Below are 27,154 nucleotides of genomic sequence, written 5' to 3'. Positions count from 1 at the left end.
TGATCTAGAGAACCTGACTCAACAGCTGATTTGGCACATGAATCAGCAGTCTCGTTTCCAGGGATACCTGAGTGGCTAGGAATCCAAACTAGTATGATAGACAATCCTTTTTGATTACAAGAGAGCAGAGTCTCCCTGATTTTTAGTATAATGGGAAAACGAGATTTACTGCGAAATGGGTTTTCTTTAATAGACATTAAACAACTTAAAGAGTCTGTCAAAATAGCTGTCTGTTGTATGTTAAGGGATTGTGCAAACAGGATTGCACTATGCATTCATAAATTTGTTATTTGGCAATTGGCTCTTGGCAGATCACAGATATATCAGCAGTAAAATAGCACATTAGTGACATTTACATAATACTTTGTAGATATTAGATAGATGAAACATTTGTTAGCTTTATACATATTATGTATACAGGCTGTATTAATTTTAATAAGATAAGTAAAAAAAAGCAATTTTCTTATAAAAACGCAAAATAAATTATAACTCTGCAGGCGTTGAACGTAGGGACCTCCCGTAGAACAATTTTTTGCAGCTGATGACCTCATCTATCCCCTAGTTGCGTTTGATCCACGACTTTTTGACCAATCTGTATTTATACTTACCACTTATACACTCGCAGGATAAAGGAATCAAAGAAAAATACAATTTCAAATATTAATTTATTTTGAGATTTTAATTAAACATTATATTTATTTCGTTTGCACTTTTTTGAAATTTCTTTGGTGACTTAATAATGTTGGTAAATTTTAAAACTGTGTTGATGGAATTTCATATACGGGAGTCATAATAGTACAAGTCTTGTTTGCTTAACTAATATTAAAAACAATCGAAAATGCTATATATAATGTAATCTATAATCATTAATCTATAGTTTAATCATCTGTGGTGTTACGGTTTGCAGTATTCTATAATTTCTATTATATATATTATATACCTTTGAAAGTTTGAAGTTTGAACTTCTTTATTATGATTTTAAATTATAATTACCTTTTGACTAGCGATAAATTTTACTATACTATTATATTTCGTTTTTTATAATGATATTATTTAATGAAGACCTGTAAATTACCAATTTTTAAGTACTGGTCTGGACTCTAGATTAATCGACATTAACCACGTTTTAGAATATTTAAATCCTTTAATTTTTCCAATAATGACTGAAAAGTGTATAATTGACGTCAAGAGTAAAGAAGCATTAGAAAAAGACACCTTGTTATTTCCATGCTTCCAGATTTCTAATGATGTACAGTTGAAAGACGTCCCAAGTACTGGCGAGGAATATTTATTAGCAGTTATAAACGAAAGACGTAACTGTCAAATGGTCACCAAGTGTAAAATAGACTGTTCAAAGTTTGCTCAGAATCAATCTGAATTTGTAAAAGAGGTACTAATAATGGTTCTTGATTATGATGATTATTATACTTATTTCATTAATTTATTCAACATATATTTTGACAGATTCCTCATCCAAAAGCACCTGACCACTTAAAGCCAACTATTGAATGGCAAAACATACAAGTTGCTGATTTTTCTGATATCAGATTGTATATTTCACGGCTACTTGATAAAAGGTCTCACTGGCCTAAAATAAGGAAACTAAAAGAGGATCCAGTTAATGATGTATGGATCAATTTTTTTGACAATCATGAGCCTACCTTGTCATGTATTCTAGGTATTAATTATAAAATATTAGATATAGGTTTGGAATATTTGATTGAGTCTTTGAATGATATTGAACCTGGAAGCACTATTCCATATAACACAGGTAAATTTTGAATTCATATTTTTTATCAATTTAGCTCACCATGTATGAATATACATACAACTCTTCCATTTTATATAAATATTTTTTCTTTTCCAGGTCAATGGATCTATGCTATATTGGCTTGTACAAGACAACCTTTACTACCGAATACAGTTAGTATATTAAGAAACTTAGCAAGAAGATGTGCTGAAGTCAGGTATGCCTGTCACTTTTTAAAAATATGTTCTAGAGGCTCTATAAGCACAATTGTAAAAAAACATTGTTATTATATAAATATATAGTCAAGGTATCACTTATGACAAAATATAGTCAGGGGAGGTGACCAATGAGTTATGTAAAGTATAACGGGAGTTCTAATTGTGTTACGGGCAGTTGTTTTTAAAAGAGCAATTCATAACTGTATATCTCACTTTTAACTGATTTATAGAAATTTGAAATACTTGTATTTTCAGATCACATATTAATCCAGAAGAAGAAAATTCAAAGGAACTTGTTACTCCCTTTAATATTTTTATTTGTTTAGTTTCTCGGTACTTTGGTCAATTTGATTTAGCTGACTGATTATTTTTTTAAGGTGTTCTATGGATAAATGTGGTCACACTTAAATTTTTTTTTGTGGATTGTGGATTTTAACTATTTTTCTATGCATCTTTGGTTGCAATTAGATCCATTTTAAATGAACACTTAATATAAACATATTAAATTTAATACAATTTTTAAACTAGAATAAATAATGAGGAAATACTTATTTGTGGTTTCTTTAACATCCACCTGAACTTATAAAAGTTGATGTCAAAATTTACATTTGATTAGTATTGTGACTTGGTCACACAAAACAATGACTATTGACATAAATAAATGAAACAAAAAATATAAAACAATAACAAACATTCTCACTAGCCATCTGGCATTTGGATCCATATTATGTAGTTCTTTTATTACCATCAGCTAATAATAATAAAAAAACCTTCCAGTTGTCAGTCCATTTGTATTGGATAGGTCCAATACAAATGGTAGGTTTGCATTATTCATATAGGTATGAATATTACTAGAATTCACTAATTATTTAATTGATTCATACACAAATTATTACTAAACATATCATTTATTGTTAACATGAAATTCCTTAAAAGTCCCTTAATTCCTTTTGTTGACCCAATTATTCTTGTATTTTAATTTAAGGGTAATCTATATCGTCAGCATCAAAGTGGACCCCAATTTGTTTTCTTACTTCATCTCTTATTTTGGCTAGAGTAAGACTCATCCTGTGTGTCATTCTTGAAGATTCCACCAAACCTTTAAAACCAAAATCTCTGTTTATTTTGGATAGAAATAATTCTTGTTTTTTTAACATTATTTAAGATTAATTAAGACCAAAGACAAAAATATATTTATATTTTCATAGATACTTTACCCTTTCTAATACATTTTTCGACTTCAAGAGCTTGGTAGACCAATCCGGTACTATTTTCAAAGAAAAGCTCATGTTTTGGCGGGTGTAAGGGAAAATTGTCCTCCTTTCCGTCTCCGTGAGTTAGTTTAGTTGGAAAATGGAATGGATCCTCCAGCTAAAAATTTAAATTTAATATGTACCTTTAAAAATGTTTCGTTAAACTGACCGATGACCAATTTTGACATTTACTCACAGTTACTTTTCCATGAGTCCCATAAACGTTTGCATTATTCAAAAGTCGAAGTGTTGCATTGATATTTAGAACAGCTCGGCGGCGTCCAGAGTATTCTAGAACTATAGTGGACACTTCATCCACACCTCCGTCGTTTAATTCCCCGCACGCTGTTACTTTGATAGGATCATCTTTGAAAATGTATTGAGCAAATTGTATAGTGTAAATTCCTATATCAAGTAGAGCACTTCCTCCCAATTCCTTTTTGCTGAAATGTTAATTATGTACTTATTAATCAATTTAAAAAATATATATAAACGAAGCCCAATATATTACCTTACTCTATCGTGATTTGCAATAGGAACTCCAAATGTGGCGTCAACGTATTTAACTTCCCCTAGTTTTCCATTGCTTATTTCCTTTTCGAGTGCAATGTACGCCGGCGAAAATCTTGACCACACTGCTTCCATTAAAAAGAGTTTCTTCGAACTTGCGAGATTGATTAAACTTTGTGTCTGCTTGTAGTTCAAACAAAGCGGCTTCTCACAAAGAACGTGTTTTCCAGAATTTAGAAACAGACATACATGATCGTAATGTTGAGGATTCAATGAACCGATATAAGCCACATCTAAAAATCATTTTTTGTAATAGTAACTTTTAAAACTAATCAATATGTAGTAAAAACGAAATTTTTCAATTTCAATGTCCAATCACATAACGTGCTCTCCCTAGTCATCACTGGACTCTAGTCCAAAACCCATTGCGATAACCACACATAACTATTAACTATAAATAATTTAAAAAAAAAAACACTCATTCTATAGGCCGATTTACATTATCTTAAGGCCGATTTACATTATCTTAGTGTTTAGGAGAGTGCTTTAGGATAGTACTTTAGTTGAAACATGTAAACGCTACTTGCTTTAGTAAACGCTACGCTAAAGAACTTGCCTTTCAAGTTGTACTAAAGCACTCTCCTAAACACTAAGATAATGTAAATCGGCCTTTAGTGTTTAGGAGAGTGCTTTAGGATAGTACTTTAGTTGAAACATGTAAACGCTACTTGCTTTAGTAAACGCTACGCTAAAGAACTTGCCTTTCAAGTTGTACTAAAGCACTCTCCTAAACACTAAGATAATGTAAATCGGCCCTATTATCTTACCTATTTCAGAACTCTTTGCCATTTTTTCATAAGTATCGAATACGTGAGGAATGTCATGAATTTTAGCAAAATCTGTAGCTCTGTTTTTGTCCCTTGCTGCCACCCCAGCAATTACCGCGTCTCCTCTATCAGGAAACGAATTGAAAGCGGTGACGAAGTCATGACTAATTTTACCCGCACTCACAATACCCCAACGCAACGGCATTTCTTGAAAAGAAATCGTATAAAATTAAATAAAATATTATTACAAGCATAAAATTCCTATAGTGATCTAACAGCTATAAATATGTTTTTTAATAAATGAATAGTTATGTACCTAATAAATAGGGGAAGTAACGTGTTCTGTTTATCTGACTATAGTGACTAATTCCGATAACAATAAGTATGATAAGTATTTATCAATATACCCTGCGTATGTATGAAATCTGGTAGTAACAGGTAATAAGTTGCGTAACGTGATTGTTGCTTTTGGCTAAATCGTCCAACAGTCAGGTCTTACAAGCATAAAATTCCTAAAGTAATCTAACAGCTATAAATATGTTTTTTTGTTAAAATAAATGAATAGTTATGTACCTAATAAGCAGGGTAGTAACTTGTTCTGTTAATCAGGGACAGTCTTACCTTGTTTATTATTAATATTTGCGTATGTAGTTACGGCTTGAGAACTAGGTATTGTGTGGCCGCTGTTCGACCACTTAATACCAAGTAATATCTACTTTGAACAACACTTATAACTGATTATACAGCTTATATAGCAGACTTATCTATTCGATGTATATATCAAATTTTATAAATACATACATCGATTAGATAAGTCAAGTTAATGATAAATTCAAGTATGAAACAGTTGCATTCACGTTGAATTTAATTAATTGGCTTTCTATTCGACATGAATTTTATAGAATATAAGGAACGGGTGATATTTACATACTTCCAATTCGATGGCTGACCGAGGAGTGTAAGTTAATACGGTCTTTATTTTACGTTACATTGTAGTGAATAAATCCGATAACAATAAATATGATTAGTATTTACCAATGAACCCTGCGTATGTATGAGATCTGGTATTAACAGGTAATAAGTTGCGTAACGTGATTGTTGCTTCTGGCAAAATGGCAAAATGTATGATATGTAATCGATTTTGACACGCTGCGTATACGCAGAATATGAACAGAGTAAGAGGGGTTCGGATTGTCAACTTCAAATGTGAGATTGATAAATTATAAACGAAATCGATTTATGTTGATAAATCGATTAGTTCTTTCATTTTCAATCTTTTTGAAAAAGGTTAGGGTCAGGTGGGGTAAATGCGAGTACCATAACTAGATTGACTTGTTATTTTGTGGCCTTTTACAATTTACAAATAATTTTTACTGTGAATATTAAACATGTTTTAGGCTTTTGTTTGATGTAATTACTTATATTTAATTATGGATGATTACAGATTAACTCTCTATTGCATTTTCCCGATGTAAAGGGGTAAATGTAAAAAATATGTTAAAATTCTAATAGTGTAGATTGTTACTAATCTGGGGTAATAGAAAAAAAATACGCAAATTGAAATATACTTTGGTTTTTATTGCAACGAGATTGGTGAAAATCTGTCAATCCATCAGATTCAATAAGTTGTCAGAGTGTAGTGCAAGAAGTACTTTACGTGTATAAGAGATGCCAGCACTAGTTTATTTTGTGTGTAAACTATTAAAGTTATGGTATTACATTTGCCCCGTTCATGCATTTACCCAACCTGGCTATATATGATTTAATGCCAATTCATGCAATATCTATCTTTACTACAACCCGAATGGTAGGGGAGCCCAAGAGGGGATTTCGGGATTTACTAAAGCGCGGCAGATTAATATATAGGGGGATACCTTGTACCCGGTTAAGTACCTCCACAAAATATGAGTCCCATATATAAGGCCGCACGTGAAGGAGACAGGATCAGTTTAAAAAAAATTGACCATCAGAAATTCCCGAGCGCGTCAGATTAAGGTAGGGTGAGTTAATTATATCCTAAAAAGTGTATATTCCACTAATCTGACAATTTGAGAGTGACGGAAAAAAAGGGGAGGGCAACAAAGTTGTAAAAAAAAAACGTCATCTCGACATTCTCGAGCGTAGCTAATTTTTTTTTTATTTTGAAGGAAATAATTCAAGAATAATGAAAAATATATAATCTGACGATTTCCGCAAGCCGAAATAACAAAAATTCGTCGATAAAGTTAAATGCGTGCAGCTGCGTGATGCCTACATTTCCTTAAACGGATCGGAATCTACTAAACGGCGTTCTAAATATTTCCCTCAAAATTACATTTCCTGTGAATTTGAACCGATTCGGACCGATAGATTTTGAGAAATTTTGAAATATCTTAAAAAAATAAGAAATATTTTTTTTTAAAGTGGTTTCTTTATCGATCAACTTCAAAAACTAATCCGCCTTTGAGCTTAAAAAACCACGTCGATCGCCACCAAGCTGGTCAAAAGCGGTTGATTCGTTCGAGAGATATCGTACACGAAAGAAACCCGAAAAAGTGTTTTTTCGGGATTACTCCGAAATTTGTGGTTCGATCAATTAAAATTGCAAAATTACTTATGATCATGATAAAACTGCGTCGAATGCCGCCAACCGCGTGAAAATTGCTTGATCCATTCAAAAGTTATTGCGGTTTGAAAATTCCAAAAATAGTGTTCTATGAAACTTCTATCAGACTTTCGAGCTGGGAGAGCTCAAATGCATAGAAATGTTATTTCTTTGAACTCAGCGAGCTCAAAATATCAATTTTAAGCGCCCAGGAATGGAATTAGCGGGAAGTTGCAGGGATGGCCCTTTAGGTGAACCGTTTTTCTATTTTTTTTTTGTCAGATCAGGCGAATCCCTCTAGATAATCGTCAGATTATGAGACAGTACGTTTAGAACATAAAGATGAACCACATATATCTTAATCTGACGCGCTTGAGTATTTCAAAATTGCGATTTTTTTTTGCAAATTAAGAAAATGGCTGTGGGTTTGCGTCCCATCGAAATCGTCAGATTAGTAAATGAGAGCTTTTTTTTGGTGCACTTAACACTCCCTTAGAAAATCTGACGCGCTCGATAATTTTTTTTTTTTTTAATTTTCAACCCTTAAATACAACCACCCGCATCATGCAAACGATCAGATTAACATACGTACATTATTAAAAATACGTAGGGCATAGATGCTATCAATATCTGACGCGCTCGAGGATGTCCATGCAACAGTTTTTTTTTACATATTTAACTATCTATAGCCGCTTCCCCCACCGATGAAAAGGAATTTATCATATAACATTTTTTTCTTCTTTTTATCTAAGCTTTGCATCCCAATAGGTCTCTACGACGCTCGAGTAAATCCCCATTTAGCATCGTGGGCTCCCCTACCAGAACATTTTCTACAATAGTTGAATCAATAAATAAACGCCTGCATAAAACCAAGTTTTTTCATTCGGCTCGTTTTGCTGAAATTTATTATATGGTAGTAAAATACATAAATACTTTTTAAAGACCAGTCAAATTAAAAAAAAATACACTTAAATAATTTGAATTGTTAGCTAATAAGATAAGCTTTTTGTTTTATGCAATCATCTCAATTTATTCGTATTTATAGGGTTACAAAATGGTGAAGTTGTACCAAAAACTTGCTTTTCCGTCATGTTGTCAAACTACACATTGTATGTTTGTACCTCTTCATCTGTCCTAATTTAAATTGTCTTTTAAGTGGTATCTAAAATAATAGATATAAACAAAAATCATTACTTTATTTAATTAAATGATGCTATTTATTTAATATTTTCGGAAAATAAAGATTCAATAAAAAAAGGTGTCAACTCGCACCATTTTCCGTTTATTTTTCTTTACATTCCTATAACGCTTTAGAAGGTTATATATTACAACCAACATTAATAAAGATAACAAAAATTCTTAGTTATGTACCTATTACAATGTACATAAACTGATATAATAAATGCCACTTATTATTGCAGGCATTTAAATACACTTTAAAAAGCTAAAAGCAAATATAAACAGTGTGTCACAGAACGTTCATATTTTTATTGAAAAAATATAATTATAAACTGTGATGGGTAAGGAATGTAATCAGTAAGTTAAAAGTAGTTTTTAACAGACTTGTTGAAAAACCAAACTGGAACCAAGACCTGCTTCACCTGACGACATTGTTTGGGTATATGGATAAAAAGCCTGCACCATCAGAGCACAAGGAGCCTGGATTCCAACTTTTTTTTTTATAAAATAGGGGGGCAAACGAGCTTGCGGGACGACCAAAAAGGGCAGTCTGCGCAGCCCATACCCATTTTTAGTGGGTGCGTTGCCGGCCTTTGAGGGAGGAGTAGACGCGCTTTTTGAACATTTGGAGGTCGTATCTCTGAGGGAAGACCCCCCCGGGAGCCGATTCCACAGTTCGCTAGTTCGCCATCAAGATGATGCTGGTGAAATTTAGAGGTCGTTCGGCTCGTACGGTTAAAATGTTTTTAATGGCCTTTCAAAACCGAAAATATTTTTTTAACTGGTCTTCTAGTTTCTATATTCATTATGATTTCGATTCCAATATCAATAGGTACCTAGGTTCAATAAGTACTTATTAGTTAACTTTTTTTGGCATCTTTTCTAGACTATGAACTCTGTAAAATATTGAACGTCGCTTATCTGTAGTAAAATATCAAAGATGAATTTAAAATTCATCTGATCAAATGTTTTCGAATAGCTTTGAAAAACCTGCGAACTATGGTGTACGGTCACGTAGGTACAAGCCGTCGGAAATATCTGCGAACCTCGCTGGAATGCGCTCTCTACTTTTTCTTTGTATTATTTGTAAATTTGTAAATAATTTGAATTTTAAATAATGTAAATAATAAGTATTTGTAAATTTCAAGTAGGTACGAGTATCAATAAAAATAAGTACACAAATAAAATATTTTTTATTTTTACATTTAGTTTGTATGACGTCATTAAGCCAGGTTCGCAGATATTTCCGACGATTTGTACATTGATTTCACTAAACAGGCCATGGGTCCTGATATCTTTGTTTACCCCGCTAACTAAGTTCTTTTGGTGTAAAGTATACAGTCATACTTGGCTTGTTTTTATATAGTATAGAAGTTGCACATATGCTCTCGCTGACTTTTTTATAGGCATTATCAAGCTCTACAACGTTTTCTCTAGAGCTAAGTCATAAAGCTGTCGTAGCTTTTTTCCTCCGATTTAGCTATTTTGTAAAACCATAAGTCTTTTTTCAAATTCGGGTTAATATATAGCCTATAAAAGGATGTAATAGAGTCTTAGTCGAGAAACGGGAAAATAAAACGAGGAGGTCAAATTAAAAGATGGGAGGACGATCTACCAAAAGGATGGAGAAGGTCTGCCAAGGATAGAGAGACGTGGAAACGATTGGGGGAGGCCTATGTCGACAGACAACCTGACCAAAGTGGTTGCTAATAAATTATTATTTTCACTATGTAAATTACATTTAAGAATGCTACTGTTAAATAAGAATAGCATATAAGTTAAAAAGGTCAGTGAATAAAGGGCTTTTATTATTATTATTATTATAGCCTATAACAATCTCAAATAACTGACTTTCTATTGATAAAATAATTTCCAACATCAATTCAGTAGATCCAGAGATTACACCCTTCAAGTCATGCTACTGTGTTGTGACCTATACTGGAAAACCAGGAAGAAACCTAGTAACAGATAACATACATTGTGGGTATGCTTTGTATTGTGTAAATATTACACACCCGCGCCGAGTATATATCTATACTTATACATAAAAACAATATATATATGTTAACGTAAAATTGTAAACACTGTTAGATTGTAATCTATCTCGCGAGATTATAAACTGTCGAAAGATTGTGAACCTCAGGGTACTGCTTACAATTTAACGTATTATTATTCGGTAGATTGTACTACACTAACTTAGTTATCATTCAAACTTCTTTGGTCAATTACAGATTAATTTTACTTCCCAACAATTTCATATAACTACCGAATAATAATACGTTAATTTGTAAGCAGTTCGTTGAGGTTCACAATCTTTCGACAGTTTACAATCTCGCGAGATAGATTACAATCTAACGGTTTTTACAATTTTACGGTGACATATATATAACCGATTTAGGATTTTCTTATTCGATATTACAAACGACCATTCTTCAATCGATAATACAAACAATATCTGGTTATAGTTTGAAATCATCATATTGAAACGGTAGATGACGAACAAATTGCTCAGTGTTTTCTACGCTAAGATTTTTAGGTTAAGATATTTTTGTGCCTCCACACACACATACGCCGTCGTCTTTTAGATTCTAAGGCATGCCGGTTCCTCACGGTGTTTTCCTTTACGTATGGGCGAGTGTTCAATGGGCACATAGAAAATCCTTGTTCTACAGCCGGGGTTCGAACCTACCACCTCAGGGATGAGAGATGCACGCAGAAGCTAATAGGCCAACACCGATCTCTTTCCCTTTTTCAGATGAAGATAATCAATACCATAGCTATATATAAATAGTGTAATGGCCCTTTTCAGATAGTTATAATTAATCATTTATATATAAAGAAAGACAATCTTTATATTTAAATGATTAATTTCAGAGAAAATCTAAATTTTTCTTGGAAAACACCATCCAAGAAGTACCTAGGTATTTGCATAAAGAATTAAAACATAAAATGTTTATCTCATTCGCTGCATTTAGCTACGTGTGGGGTAAATAATTACATTAGATACTTTTAAACTTAAACAAATTATACGTATGACATTCAAGATGAATAAATAACATAGGAGTCGTACTATTCTATATTGACTATAGATAAAAGTTTTAATTTATCATGTATTCAAATTAATTAAATAATAAAAAACCCATCTTCCGAAATACACGTTACTATGAAAACATGAAGGAAGATTTATAGATTGTATAAAGAAGCAGTCACACTGCGGTGAGATATTAAGACCGTGTTATATTAAATTAATTTACACAATAAGAGAGAGGAATCATATACTAAGAGCGGCGTAGTAGGCTAGCAAAATTTATTACATATATGATTTCACCCGCGCGTCTTCCTTCGCCCGCTTTAGTGACGAACGCAATCACAGCGGCGCAACGGTCGCGCTTCTCTAGTAGCAACTCGAGGGCATTTTGAACGGTGATTTTGAATTTACAATTCAATTAGATCAAATATTAGTATGTGGTTTACTTAACGAGTGTCAGATTAACCACGTTGAAAGAGTAGCACCGCGAATGCAAATGCTGGGTGTATTTATTTGTAATTGTCAACCGAATATTATCTATGGTAATGAATATTATAAAGAAATCTTAAAAATATATTTTTTTAAATTTGTTTATAAGAGTAATCTCTATATTAAAAAATAATTCGAAAATGACACTGTCTGTGCTATCATATTATATATGCTAGCAAAATTATAAGAACAAGTTTTTCCGTCTATTATATTTAACACGAAATTCGAGTGAGATAAGATGGACAATACAGTGTTACGCGGAACTAAAATGAAATAAACGCCAAATGCTTTTTATTTAAATAACTCGTAAAATATACAATATTTTATAAAATCGTTAGTAACAGCTCTCGACATTGAAATTGTAGTGAAGGATCAATACATGTTTGTTGTTTTTAATTCAAACATCACATGCTTAGATATACAAATCTACACTGAGTGATTTTGGTTAGGTATAGGCCGCACTTAAGGTAGTTTAAGGAAAACCGTTAATTTAATGATTTAACTGTTGCGTATATTTAAAGATTATATTTATACTAGTTAATATTTTTTACAGAAAGTGTATTGTTATCGACGGTTTAAACATTTCAGTTTTTTAAGGTAAGTCTAGAAACAGATTTTTTACCCAGACGTCTTGAAATTACGTGTGTGCGTTACGTGCTAACTTGACAGCCTGATGTGTGTTTATTTGTATCTTGAAAAAAAATATAGAAATCAAATCAAAAACCTTTATTGACAACAATTTTTTTTTAATTTCCCAATTCTTTTACCCGCCCTTAATCATTCTGTCATACAGTCCGTTACAGGGCAGATATTATGTTTCCCCGAGTTACCACAAGGTGATTAGCAAAGCTTCTGTACTAATCAAATCAAATATTGTTTCAATAGTAATTACATCCACTAAGATAGGATAAATCCATATACGAAATACATATAATTATGACATAAATAAATTAAGTGCGTACATATTATTCATACGTTTTATTCATTTATTTTATTTTTCGCAGTAGTCACGTTTCAAAGTGAAACTTTGAAAATCCTCCTCACTTGAACTCGGCATACCAACGCTCAACCGTAGAATATGGTGGATCATAAACACCTAAGTCTTGATTTGCCAGCTTAGAAGCAAAGTTTTTCAAGATTATTATTACAGCGCTTACTTAAATTTTATCCATTTTTAAGAATACATTCCGGCAGGACTCAGACAAATGACAGCTATTTTAAAAAAACAAAAAAAAATTGCTTTTTTCTTTCCAATGATAAGGAAAGATACTTTCTATAACATTACCACTATTTACTGAACACGTATAGCCCAATCGTAAAATTAGTCTCTTAGTAATATGGCAAAATCTTGTTTCTTATAACCATATCAAAGTTATATTTCAGTGGATATTCTATTAAAATAAAATAAAAAACAAAATAATCTTTTTATCATTTATTTCTCGATACTTGGTACCACTTAAATTATTACAAAATAAAATATTGAAGGAACATCACTGGGAATATGTGAAACACAAAATAGAAAATCATTCTAAATAATACTCATAAAAATGCACATATTTTAACCTTACATGATCTTGTTCGCTTATCATTTACACAATAAAAGCGTAGGTAAATGCAATTAATTCAAACAAAGACAATATTTATCATATATCCTGATTCCAAATCTAACTATAGCTTGTTTTATTATCACCCGTTTATAATACAATTAGACAACAACCAACAATATATAAAATTGAGATAACAGCATTAAAGCAAAACTATTTTTGTTATTTTTAAACCTAACAATATACTATATATTGTTAATATATAATTGCTATAAAAAAATTTGATAAAACGTTATAAAATTTATTCGAACGCGACTTTGAACGATTGGTCCAAGTCTTGAATGAGATCTTCGACGTCTTCTAAGCCGACTGATATTCTTATAAGATTGTGCGTAATACCCAACGCTGCTCGCTGTTCTGCAGGAACTGATGCGTGCGTCATCAGAGTACTACGAAAGGATACATGTTAACACTGCATACCATATTGCCTACGTGGTTTAGATGTTATATCGGAGTTCCTGTGAGTTAACTACTATTTCAATTTCTGACCCAATAATTTAACGACTGGCAATAAAGATCGAATCTTTTATCCTTTTATCTATTATCGGATAGGATATAAGATGGACACTAGAAATAACGAAATGGACTGGACCTACTGGAAAGAGATGTATAGGACGACAAAGGAAAAGATGGACAGATGACAGCGGCGGAAAACTGGATGAATGTTGCTCAAAACAAAGAGAAATGGAAAAATATGGAGGAGGCTTTTACACTAAACAAAAAAAAGGCCAAACAAAAACTAGACATAAAAATTAAAAATAAATCTAACTTAAATTTTGTTTAAAACTTACTAAATTAACTAAAACTAATATTAAGGAATGTTCACTAACCAATTGTTGTATGGATTAAATAAAGCTTTAATAATAATAAAGATCGAAATGCAGCTCTTTTAATGTACGTTGATGGAAATGTTTTAATTATTTGAATTCATTTGCTTAATTACGAAAACTGAATATTGAAATTGTAATAGTTAATTACGTGGTAAGTTTCCGGGTTTGAAATTGGTAGCGACTGTCACTTCGATGTCTATTGAGTTAAATATAGTGTAACAGACGCAGAAATATCTATGGTAGAAATGGCAGAAATAATATACACTTCATTATATAGATCCAAATTTGTTCTGAGTTATATGCAAGATAAGGAACAAAAGAAATATCAACAAAAATAGTATGTTATTGTTAAAGAAGTATAGAGGGAATACTGTAAAGAACGATGACCTTTAAAAGCATCATATACGATTATTATCTTGGTTCCAATCCAATCGCAACCCAATCTATAAAGCAATAATTTACTGACTCACAAGAATTACAAAGATATAATAATAATCAATATAATAATACAATGATAATCATCAACACAAGACAATTGACGACTCATTGGTCTAGTGGATAGTACCCCTGACTGCGAATCCATGGGTCCCGGGTTCGATCCCCGGCTGAGGCGAACATCGATGTGATGAGCATTTGGTGTTGTTCTTAGGTCTTGGGTGTTTAAATATGTATTTATATGTATATCTATCTATAATATGTATGTATATCCGTTGCCTAGTACCCATAACACAAGCTTCACCAGCTTAGCATGGGACTAGGTCAATTGGTATGAATTGTCTAAAAAAAAAAATCTAACTGACGGATATTTAATGTAAAAAATCATTGGTTTAGTTGTATTTTGCAGCGTCATGGTTATAACATAACTACTTTTATAAGACAGTGAGTATGTTGATATTAAATGACGTAATATTGTAAGAAGCATGTTTTCAGATCAATTTAGGGACTTTTTTAATCATTTAAGGTCAACCAAATGTAGTACGCCTCTATTATTTATTTACATTTAATTAGACAAAATATTTTTTCCCAATATATCTAATTAAAATCAAAACCGCGTTGAAGTTCACATTATATACAACTTAATATACTTTTCCCATTTCATCTATCTCTATTGGCCCTCTTTGACAATCGACTGGCGACGCCCCGTAATGATTGATTAAGATTGCTCATCACGTTTTAACGAAAAAACAAGACTGATGCACAGTATAAAGTGTTAGGTAACCCATTACATAGGTCAAGTCTTTTCAGTTGCAGAATTTATTTCCACAAACCTTGACATAAAATACGATCTACTTGTAACGAAGGAAGTGAAATAGTGATAACACTAGAATAATGACGATAAAAGCGTTTACGGTTTATCCGTAACAATACCGTGTCGAGCGTGTTTCATTACGTCACCAACGTTGAGATAAAACAATGTTGTTTTTATATCCGTAATTAAGATATTAGGTTCTGTTCAAACCAGTAAAACTGATAAAAAATATTTTGTACATCAAACTCTATTTTCAAAAGTATGTGCTAGTTCGTATTAAACATTTCAAGCCTATGAGACTTTCCGTTAAAACTAATTCCGATTTCAATCAAATTTGCATACCGTGTGCAGTTTGAACTAACTTACATCTTCATTTATATTATTTTATTGCAAATTATTTGTTTATTATTTGACAGTCACAATTCTAACAGATGGCGCTGTGTTGAAAGTACCAACGTTTCACATAAGCTACAATTTAATGGCATAACCACCAAAAAAGCAGGGTCCCCATGACTGGTGTTCTCCTACCGTTTCCCTTGAATAGTTTACTACTATGTAACAAAAACTTTAGCCACAGCAAAGCTTGGCCGAGTCTGCTAGTTAAATAATATATTTTAGGATTCAAGAAGTCTCTACTTACGGTAACTCCGCGAGACTTTCGTATCCGCCCAAACTCTCAGCTACCATGAACATCTTAAGAGCTCTCAACAATTTCTGAGATTCCTTAAGATCACCATTGTGCCTAAAGCTGAATGTGCCTGAATGGCCCGACATTTGGCGCTTCGCAATCTCGTACTGAGGGTGTGATGGAAGTCCTGTAATAGTTCTTTATTTCAATTCAGATGATTTAAGACAACGTACTATTGTTAAATATGAAATTTCAATTTCCAGAGTAAACATTTACAAACAAATGAAGGTTAGGAGTCATTCCTCACATGCGTATGCAACTGAAATGAATACATTATTTGTTCTACGGCAGAAATCATATCAAATTGTATGCAACTAAATAGAAATGAGTTATTATTTTATAACTAGGTCAACAATATATGAAATATCTATTATAGTTGTTTGTGTTTTTATATATATAAATCTTCTGTGCGTGTGTTATACCTAGCTGGATTTAAGAATGGTTTAGATTTATAAATAGGATGTTTTTTTGTATTGAAGAGGTATATAGAGGGACAAAGTCTGCCTGCTCTACCTGCCGCTAGTTTCGAATAATATATTGCGTTATAAATGTCGTGCATTAAAATATATCTTCATATCAGATACAGAGGCGGTGTCTATGAAGGTGGTATCTATCTTTTTATTATTATCTATTAACAATATATATTTGTATTTTTTTAACATTTGGCTTTAGTTTAATCATCAGTCTATATACAGTTTTAATTAAACTGTTTTAAGCTGTAAAGGTAAAATAAATAAACAGCTAATTATAATGTTTTTGTTAGTGTTTAGTGACCGTCGACAATGATCTCAGCTACTCCGGAGGTGTATAAAACAAACATATAAAACAAAGCTACTTACCCGGATGAAGTACTTCGATAATATTGGGATGTTTAACGAGCCAGTTGGCTACAATCAGAGATGACTTCTTGTGCTGTTCCATGCGTAGAGCGAGCGTTTTCAGACTTCTGCTTACCAAGTAGCAGTCCATTGGAGAAGGAACGATGCCCATACCTAGAAATTATGACATAAAATAATAACCGAATTTACCGAATAATACCCGAACCAAAAAGACATGTGTTCACACAATAGCGATCACATCGCATCCGTTTCACATACTCAAAGACTAATTTTGTGATAGTTATCTTTTGGGACCGTACATCATTGTGTCGTTATGTTGTTTTGTTAACCGGTAGCTATTTACTACATAAGTTTTTTCAATGTAGAAATTCCTATCAATTAAAGGAATTGATTATTTATTTATTTAGCAAAAATTTGAATAATGCAGGAAAATATCAGACGGAATATGTATGTCTAAGTTCTATGACGTATTACTTACGCAATCTAGGTATTTGGTATATATTATATTATATACTGACACCTTTTCTACTACGAATAATTGGTGTTATTTTCCATCAAAAATCTAACAGTCTTAGTTAAATGTATACATTCCCTTAGCTAGCTAATTTTATTATCACATAGTAAAAGTAAAAAAATACTGATCGATTTATATAAGTGTATCTGATAAATAACCATAGCCGCAAGATTAATTCAAGCATGCCCATATTTTGTACCGACGCTATAGAATTTCACACGCACTAATAAATTAGCAATATTGAATATCATACTATACGAAACATAAAATATTCTAAGCAAACTGTAGAATAGTCGTTAACTATTGGTATCCCGTATCTTGGGATGTAACTCGGCCAGATTTAGGGTGAGAAAACGCCAAGGGTTTGGGTTACGCTTGTAATACGAAATTTAATCTGAAGACAACTACTGCTCATTTATTGACCTCATATACAGAAATTTGAGTATCTATTTAGTCTGTAGTTCTACCATAAAGTAGAAAGTATTGGCTAAAATCTAACAAGTCATCGTAATGTTTCAGTTATTAGAGAAACATAAGAAAATACGACCTACGTTAATGTAACGTAGGAAATAACATTTAATAACGTTTCAGTTTTATGAATATATTATATATATCTTCAGTATTATATTGATAAGGTTTCAATTTCCCAAAATGGAAAGGCGTTCTTCTCTAGGCGAAGCTTTAATTTTCTTATAAATAATATAATAATCCAACTCACACAAAACGAATGCTTTCATGATTCTACTATTATGGTTCGTTTTATTATCAAGGTTAAATTTACATACATCTTAAAATTTAACATTAATTTAAGATTCTTTGGATTACAATTAATATTCATTAATACTTTTTTTTAAATCAATTAACTATCGGTTTATAGTAAGCTACTAATAATATTATAAAGCTAAGTGTGTGTTTGAATATGAATGTAAAAAATATTATTACGTGTAATGTAAAATATAATTGGACAGTCCTTTTATGTGGTATTGAGTTGCGGTAGACAAATGGTTGTCAGGTTAAGGCTATAGTATAAAATCCCCATACAATCAATAATAGCGGACCAATAAAAATTGTTGCAAAAAGGACAGAAATTCTTCCTGAAACCTTTAACAGTTGTAAAAAAGCCGAGACTGCATGCATCATACATTAGTCGATTATGGTTAATTCACGAGTACTTTTTTATCGCAATCTTATTCTGTATTTGAAAAGATGTTTTTATAACTATAAACCTTATCCAAATATTTACGTCACATCACAAATATTTAATTTTGAACAAAATGACCTTTAACATCATTTGATTTCAATGTATATTTTAGGAGATATCATAGTTTTAAAATAACTCCGCAACCAAAAAGTATCAAGTACGTGCAAATTTATGATGTATAAGGTCTCAAATTAACGCGGTACGAAAACGGGGGTTACAACCAGTTACAAGTTGTTTCTCAACACTTTGATATTAGCATCATTACTTTGTAAGTTTTTTTGATGTATTTATTCATTGCCTGACCGGTTGCTGTTCGCTTTCCATCACTTCTCTGAACAAGAATTTGATCGTAATATTTGAAGTTTGAACTTAAACAGTTAGTTGAAGCATGAACATGAGAGTTAGTTCAGTTAGTTAACTCTTATTAGTTAATGAGAGTTAGTTCAGTTAGTAAGCGTTCAAGTATTACGTCACGCAATTTTTGGAGATTATTGACCACCCCCCTCCCATGCCGTAACTTTTTTCTGTACCCAAGTATAGTAAAACGTTTCGTGACCACCTAGTGACTGTTTATACTTGTCGAAAATAATAACGCGTAATTCAATCTCCGCCACGCATTGTAACGTTTTATAAAAGGACCCCCCCCCCCCCCTAAATTAATTACGTAATACTTGAACCCTCCCTAAGTTAACTCTCATTAGTTAAAGCACGTCTTTAAATAAAGGCCAATTTCATCATTTTGTCTAGTTTTAAATTGAGCCACGTAAATAATTTCAAAATATCGTCCGGGAATCGAAATAAGGAGGTCGACCTTGGACATTCCTATGGACGCACTGTATTCATATATTTTTACATAGATTAAAGAAAGCCGGTTCGCACAGCTTTCACAGAAAATAAGTAGTTATAAAACAAACAATATGGGTCTATTCTTATTAATTTACTTAAGGAAACATTATAAACGTGGGTTAATTCCTTTCATGACTTCTGCGATAGGTTGTGCTGTTTTGGCCGCGGGATATTAAATATAAAAAAATGAAGTGTGCGTATTGATGAGGGATCAAGAAACCTAGAGAATATTCGGTAATCGTTCCTTAAATTTTATATGAGCGTACAGCAACACTAGCAACGTATTGCGTAAGATACCATGCTAAATTTACTGTTCAAGGTCGTTCAATGATAATGACCGTTTTACTACAATTGTTTTAGGCTACACTATCAATTTTGTGTAAGCATCTAATCATTTTCGTAAGTAAATTTATCTAAATGTATATACAGTAGAAATGTGTTTAGAGCATATGTTATAGAAACTTCAAGTCTCGACTAGTAAGGAAATATTTGTTTTTATTCGGTTATTATTAGACTAATTGATAAGGGATTTTTAAACCGTACACAAAAATAAAAAAATATTTAATTAACCTTGATGACTTCGTAAGATATAATATGATTATCACGGTGATGCAAAACTCAGTATGGAAAATATAGTAACCAGAAGAACGACTAATACAAACAGTAATATGACGAGTCATGTACCAACTAATTGAATTGTTTGGAACATTACAACTAGTCACCAATATTTCGCCCTAACGATGTGCTACAATTTTTATCTGATCTTTATCAGTAGGTCTGTTTCTATGAAATCGTGCTATTCTGATAGATTTTACAAACAAATTAACGAAAATGGTACAAAAATTTTGGCAATGTAGATTTTTCAAGTACAGTAATACCCCGACTTACGCTACCTCGACTTACGCGAATTCGGAGTTACGCGATTTAATTTTCTCGTCTATTCGTTTTTTGTTTGTTCGTGTTTTTTTTTCTCCACTGAGACTCAGTCGGAATCAGTGCCAGGGCCTGATAAAATTTTCAATGTGATCAAAGACGTTGTCGAACTTGGTAAACAAATAAATTTAGATGTGGATAGTGATGATGTTCAAGAGCTGTTGGATTTACACAATGAGGAGCTTACAATTGATGAGCTCATAACGATGCGTGAACAAGAGGAAGAAGTTGATAATCATAATTCTTTGGATCCAGTTCAATTAGAAGATCAAATGACAGTTGTAAACTTGACAGAAGCCCTCAGTTCGATTGAAAAAGGGTTAACAATTTTAGAAAGCATAGACTCCAATGAAGAGCGCATTCTTGTTACAAAACATGGAATAAAAAAATTACTAGGATGCTACGAGGAGATGTTACGGCAGAAGAAAAAATAATTGACTCGTCAGACGACTTTGTCACAATTTATGAAACCTTTTACATCAAAAAACTTCGGATTGTGTTTATACACTCTATTAATATAGTTTGTCATATTATCTAGAATTAGATACTAATTATTTAGTAAATTATTGTTTTATTTAGTCTCCAGTCCCAATTAAACATACTTTGTATGTCTTTATATGCAAAATTGTACCCCGACTTACGCGAATTCGACTTACGCGGATAGCGCTCAGTCCCACCTATCGCGCAAGTCCGGGGTATTACTGTATTACCTAACCTTTTTGAAGTGAAACTTCTTTAGAATCGTGATTTCAAACCGCGAAAATGCGAAAAAGCGACAATAAAAAGAGACAGACACATAAATTAATAGGATTTGGCGTGAGATAGAGTGAGATAGGAGGCATTATACAGTGTATAAACTTTAAATTAGTGTGTATTTGAACATTTTCTGAAATAAAAAAACAGATTTGATGAAAATTAAATAAGTAAGTCAAGTAAGTAGTTTAATTATAAAATTAGATTATTTATCAATTTTATTTACAAATCATTAGTTATAGAAACTTTTTGAAGTGAAAACTTCGTACTACACTTAATTAAAAGTTTATACACTGTATAATGCTTCCTATCTCATTTTCTCCCACGTTGGATCTTGTGAATTTATTTCAAACTTTTATTATTTTAGTTTTTACCAAATTAAAGATTGATATTAAAGTTATAAATAAAAATTTAACATTAAAATATATTTTTTTTAAAGAAAAGATCCTTCATTTAGATAGAGAAAAAGTCTAATTTACATATTTTAATTATAAAAACTTTGTTTTTGAAGGTTTCACTTCTACCACGTGTGAATTGGACACATGATTTTTTTTTCATTATAAAAACTAGCCTAAGCCATAATGGTATACAATTTTTCCCGAATCTGCTTAAACGTGATATACCAAAGGTTTAACTTAGGATATTCGGTTTTCGTTAAAAATATCATTTACTTAAACTATAAGAAACTTACTGTTTTGTAAAAAGCGAAGCTTCTTCTCTAGGGCATCATCATTGACGACAATGGCTCCCATGATGACATCAGCATGTCCGTTCATGTACTTGGTGATGGAGTACAAGACGACATCGACCCCAAAGTCTAGAGGTCTTTGCAAGTACGGTGTAAGGAATGTATTGTCTACTACAACTATAATGTCTTTGGGCTTCGCGATTTTTACTACCGCTTCCATATCAATTACTTTGAGAAGTGGGTTAGTTGGCGTTTCTACCCAAAGCATCTGGAATGAATATTAACGTTGACTAACGGCTGCGATAACTATGGATGTAAGAGGCTAAATTAATTTTATTTAAGTCCTTTACTGCCTATAAAGGTGATCTTTACTAAGGGAGTGTTCAAGTATTACGTAACGCTATTTTTGGAGATTTTTGCCCCCCCCCCCCCCCACGTATCTCGCCGTAACGTTTTTCCTAGTACAGTACTGTACTCAAGTATCGTAAAACGTTTCGTGACCACCTTGTGTTTTTGTTTGTAGTATAAGATCCCGCTATACAACGACCTTCACCGAGATGCTTATTTAATGAAACTTATTTTATATTTAATTTAATATGTCAATAAATATAATCCATATGGGTTGCCTAGCAAATTTCAATCCAGAGTATGTTTAATTAATATTTAAAAAAAAAAATTTTTTTATAATTTGCATGTAGTAAATTTTTTGAACTTTTTTCAATCAATATTTTTAATCAGGGTAGTATTATATATGTATCACTAAAACCTTATTTTATACTAAAGATGTATATATACTTTAGTGTCACATAAAAAATATACACATAAATAATTAATTGATTAAAAACAACCTAACTTTTGCATATTCTATGGGCTTCATACTTTCGATTGGTATAGAATTTATCTAATAATCATACCGGTGAAATGTTTAAAACAATTTTTTTTTAAATTAATTAAAAATACTCTGGACTGAAATTTGCTAGGCAACCCATATGGATTATATTTATTGACATATTAAATTATATATAAAATAAGTTTCATTAAATAAGCATCTCGGTGAAGGTCGTTGTATAGCGGGATCTTAGACCATTGTGATAACGCGTAATTCAATCCCCGCCCCGCATCTTAACGTTTTACAAAAGGACCCCCCCCCCGCTCCCATAATACGTTCAACAGATATATTTTATAATTCGTTTAGGTCTTAAACTCTACAGTGCTATTTTACAATGAAGTTATTACATTAGAATGTTTGTAATATCAACTTACCTTTGTATTATCCTTAATTGAATTCTTGATGTATTCGACGTTTGTAAAGTCCGCAAACGATACTTCAATCCCATGTCTTTCAAGAACATTCCTAAGAATCGGAAAGATATTTTTTTTTGTGTTATATTAGGATTAATTAGGTTTTTACGACTTGACCTTTTGTCTGATGATATAATTGATATGCTTTTATATTATTATGATAAAATTATCCCTAATGATATCTAACTAAACTGTGTAAGTCAGCTACTTAAATGCCCGATTAAGTCAAGACTGATTTAAAAAAGCAAAACAATGGTAAATTTATTTAAAAAAATTCTATATAGATTAATACATATATAATATATAAAATTGTAAATTTGGTATATTTAATAAGCAACAATTACCTATACGCAATTATTTTACGAGAGGCAATAAAAAGTCAATAGTACATAAATTCAATTACGCTATAACTTAAAAAGAAAAAAACTAAAAAATATTGTGAGTGCTGTGAATTTACCTCAACAATCTGTTAGTGCCACCGTACACATCGTCGCAGCAAAGAATGTGTTCTCCTTGATTCAATAAAGTCACGACGGTGGTAATAGCTCCCAAACCTGATGCGAAGGTCAAACCATATTTGCCTCCATCCAGGGCCGCTAAGCACTCCTCAAGGCTATTTCTTGTTGGGTTACCAGATCGACTGTAGTCAAATTCCTAAAACAGAATCATCACTATCATAGAGCTAGGGGTAAATTTTGAGATTATTATTTGATTTAAGTGGGGTTTAAAAAATGACACGATTCTGTCGAGAAGCCAAGTAAAGTAAGTTGTGTGGTTGTATAGAGAGTAGAAGTTGTCTGCAGTAAATGCGCTAGCCGACATCTAGCAGGAATTAAACAACAAGTTTTACATGCCCACAGAATGTTAATACGATAATTATTATAAATTATACTGATATACAGATTTGGACATATTAGTAGGGGAGCCCAAGAGGAGATTTCGGGATTTACTACAGCGTGGCAGATTAACATACAGGGAGATACCTTGTACCCGGTTAAGTACCTCTACCAAATATGAGCCCCATGTATATTATGACCCCCGTCAAGGATAAAGGATCAGATGCATGCTAAGTGTATATTTCACTACTCTGACAATTTGCAAATAACGTAAAGAAAGGGGAGGGCTGCAAAGTTGTAAAAAAAAAGTCATCTTCACATTCTCGAGCGTGGCTGATTTTTTTTTTTGAAGGAAATAATTCTAGGATGATGAAAAATATAGGTACAATCTGACGATTTCCACATGCCGACGTCAGAAATATTTGTCGATAAAGTTTAATACGTGCGGCTGCGTGATGGCTATATTAGTTTTAAAATATTCACTTTGAGTAATATTAACATAAGGTGTGTGTTTTGTGGTGAAACTACTTTGCAGAAATCAATAAAATTTACATTATAAACAATATAAAAATTTATAAATATTTTAGAATGTCGTCGAAATAAACCGGTTCTTCCGGTTAATTTTTATTTTTTATTCTTTATAAACATTTTTTAAAAATTATTATATAATAAATACAAGTTCTACTTGAACAACATACACTTTTTACAACATACACGATTTAAAAAAATATATTTTTTAAATTATCAGATTAGGCGAATCCCTTCAGATAATCGTCAGATTATGAGACATCTTAATCTGACGCGCTTGAGTATTCAAAATGGCGAATTATTTTTTGCACATTATTTTATTGACCGCGACTTTGTGTCACATTTAAATCGTCTGATTATTAGATGAGAGCTTTTTTTAGGTTCAATTAACACGCTCTGAGAAAATCTGACGCGCTCGATTATTATTTTTTTCATTTTCAACCCTTACACATGACCATCCCCACCATGCAAACAATCAGATTAACATACGTACATTATTAAAAATACGTAGGACATGGATGCTATCAATATCTGACGCGTTCGAGTATGTCCATTGTTGTCCATGGCACACTTTTTTTTACATATTTGAAAATCTAGCTTAGATAATATTTTTTTTCTTATTATTATCTAAGCTTCGCAACCCAATAGGTCTCTATGATGCTTGAGTAAATCCCCATTTAGCATCGTGGGCATATTAAGTGGATTTAAATAAGATTAACTTATTATCAGATTCCCATACTCCTCCGAAACGGCTTGACCAATTCTTATGAAATTTGTTATGTCAGTGTCAGTAAGTCTCATACTATCTATCTTCCAAACACTTAAGTGAAACTTCTTTTAAGGGTAAAATTTTTACGGAACGTCACGAAGATGTGCAGCGTTTTTGTTGAAAAGGGAGAGAGCGATTGAGACCGATTGAGAGAGAGTGACAAGGGTAAATTAACTTACAGAAATTCTATTTTTAAAATTAAAATTTCGTAAAGAGAATTTAGGAAATATTAGTATGTTATATTTTATGCAAAATAATTTATTGAAATCTCAAATGACGAATTGTAAATTAAAATGCCACGTTGTTTTATTATCGAAGATATAAATTAAAAAAATTAAATTTATTATTTCTATTAATTTTTGACACTTTTAATATTCTAATGACAATTTTAAAATGCATTAAATTCCTAACATATTATCTTCCTTTTTCCCTGCCTCTAAGTCTCGGAAGTTTTAGATTTGTATAATGTCAAAAATTAGTTTACCAAAGAAGTTTTACGTCTGACATGTGTACTTTGTATGCACGCACTTTTTTTTATTAATTTTAAGACAATTTTTTTTGTTTTTATTTTTTCATGATATCGTACAAAAATACATACAACCCTTAATTTTCATCTACGATCAACGCCTATTTTTTATTTGTTAGTTAAGAACTTATAACTTGAAATATAAGGTTTATATAGAGAAAAATCACAGAAAAACCTAAAGTGTTTTCATTCCGGAAAACCGAACAGTTTTTGGGGTAGCATAGCAAAATGTTCCATGTTGGTATGTACTAAAAAGGTAGGCTAGGAATTAAGTTGAAACGAAGTTCGCCGGGGCAGCTAGTATACATATATAAAGACGAATGTACTATTAACAAATATATAAGTTTAACTAATAATATTTTTATCACAAAAACTGAAAATAATTGCAATCGAAATGATTTTGTTATGATTTATTGATTGATTAATGCAAATGTAAGGTGGTTTAGCAGAAAAGTATTAAAAAGAAAGTGCCATGATTTGTATACAGGTCTATTCAATTACGATTTGAGTCCTTATATATGATATACCTTGTATTCAGCAGGTCCTGTTTGTTTAAATGTTGTGGCTGTTACAATGGGCATAACCACAGCCTTTGATTCCCATTTGTCTGGATCTTGTCCTGCACGGATTGCAAGCGTAGCAAACCCCGATTTTTGTTTTAGGAATCCTTGATCACCCATCTGCAAATAATTATTAAGAGAATATTTGATTAACACTTTAACACTTGAATTTAAACAAAGAACTAAATAACACTTATTTTTTATTTAATTCTCCGGAAAATATGTATATTTTAGTTAATGCAAATAAACAACACAATATACTTAATATATTTATTAGTGTTTCTATGTTTAAATTATAAAATAATCATAAATTACAATAATTTGACAAATAACTACCTACGCATTGAATTTTTTTATAAATTTATAAATAAAAAATATTTAGGTTACCTTGGATATCGTTTTTCTCACTTAAAATCACTAAATAAAGCTGACAAAATATTATAATCTTTTACAATTAATGAAAAGCTATTTTTATAACATAAATGTAAAAGATACTATATTTTTAAGTAAAAATTTCACATACGTTTATATCGAAGTATTTTGTTCGCGACCAACCTAACTTCCCGGCAATTGGATATTAAATTGTTTCGTTTGACAATCACGTTTTTATAACATCTAACATTTTTTTTTTACACTTACGACTGGATACA

The 27,154-nt window shown here is 31.7% G+C and overlaps 3 protein-coding genes across 6 annotated transcripts; 1 reads left to right on the top strand and 2 right to left on the bottom strand.

Annotated features, from left to right (window-relative positions):
• The first annotated feature begins 929 nt into the window (after positions 1-929).
• LOC125054495 (gem-associated protein 2) lies at positions 930-2,519 on the top strand. Its single transcript, XM_047656435.1, has 4 exons — positions 930-1,390; positions 1,465-1,771; positions 1,868-1,967; positions 2,224-2,519. The coding sequence occupies exons 1-4, from the start codon at positions 1,160-1,162 to the stop codon at positions 2,330-2,332; spliced, it is 747 nt and encodes a 248-aa protein (XP_047512391.1). The 5' UTR covers positions 930-1,159; the 3' UTR covers positions 2,333-2,519.
• Positions 2,520-2,857: 338 nt separating this feature from the next.
• Positions 2,858-5,718, bottom strand: LOC125054461 (trans-1,2-dihydrobenzene-1,2-diol dehydrogenase-like). 3 transcript variants are annotated; one of them, XM_047656389.1, is made up of 6 exons: positions 5,594-5,718; positions 4,559-4,765; positions 3,733-4,024; positions 3,418-3,664; positions 3,186-3,339; positions 2,858-3,067 (listed from the first exon to the last, which is right to left on the bottom strand). In XM_047656389.1, the coding sequence occupies exons 2-6, from the start codon at positions 4,761-4,763 to the stop codon at positions 2,949-2,951; spliced, it is 1,017 nt and encodes a 338-aa protein (XP_047512345.1). In that variant the 5' UTR covers positions 4,764-4,765; positions 5,594-5,718; the 3' UTR covers positions 2,858-2,948. The 3 variants fall into 3 exon arrangements, with proteins under 3 accessions (XP_047512345.1, XP_047512353.1, XP_047512336.1); XM_047656397.1 differs by lacking the exon at positions 5,594-5,718 and adding an exon at positions 5,484-5,504 and having other exon boundaries at positions 4,559-4,767; XM_047656380.1 differs by lacking the exon at positions 5,594-5,718 and adding an exon at positions 5,180-5,310.
• A 7,537-nt stretch (positions 5,719-13,255) lies between these two features.
• Positions 13,256-27,150, bottom strand: LOC125050281 (cystathionine gamma-lyase). 2 transcript variants are annotated; one of them, XM_047650024.1, is made up of 8 exons: positions 27,028-27,150; positions 26,472-26,624; positions 23,743-23,939; positions 23,247-23,337; positions 21,987-22,251; positions 17,049-17,201; positions 16,162-16,336; positions 13,256-13,831 (listed from the first exon to the last, which is right to left on the bottom strand). In XM_047650024.1, exons 2-8 carry the CDS (start codon positions 26,622-26,624, stop codon positions 13,684-13,686), a joined length of 1,182 nt encoding a protein of 393 aa, XP_047505980.1. In that variant the 5' UTR covers positions 27,028-27,150; the 3' UTR covers positions 13,256-13,683. The 2 variants fall into 2 exon arrangements, with proteins under 2 accessions (XP_047505980.1, XP_047505971.1); XM_047650015.1 differs by having other exon boundaries at positions 26,892-27,091.
• Positions 27,151-27,154: the final 4 nt, after the last annotated feature.

Source organism: Pieris napi, chromosome 1 (assembly GCF_905475465.1).
Source record: "Pieris napi chromosome 1, ilPieNapi1.2, whole genome shotgun sequence".
Lineage (NCBI taxonomy): Eukaryota > Metazoa > Arthropoda > Insecta > Lepidoptera > Pieridae > Pieris > Pieris napi.
This window is presented reverse-complemented; position numbering and strand designations above follow the sequence as displayed.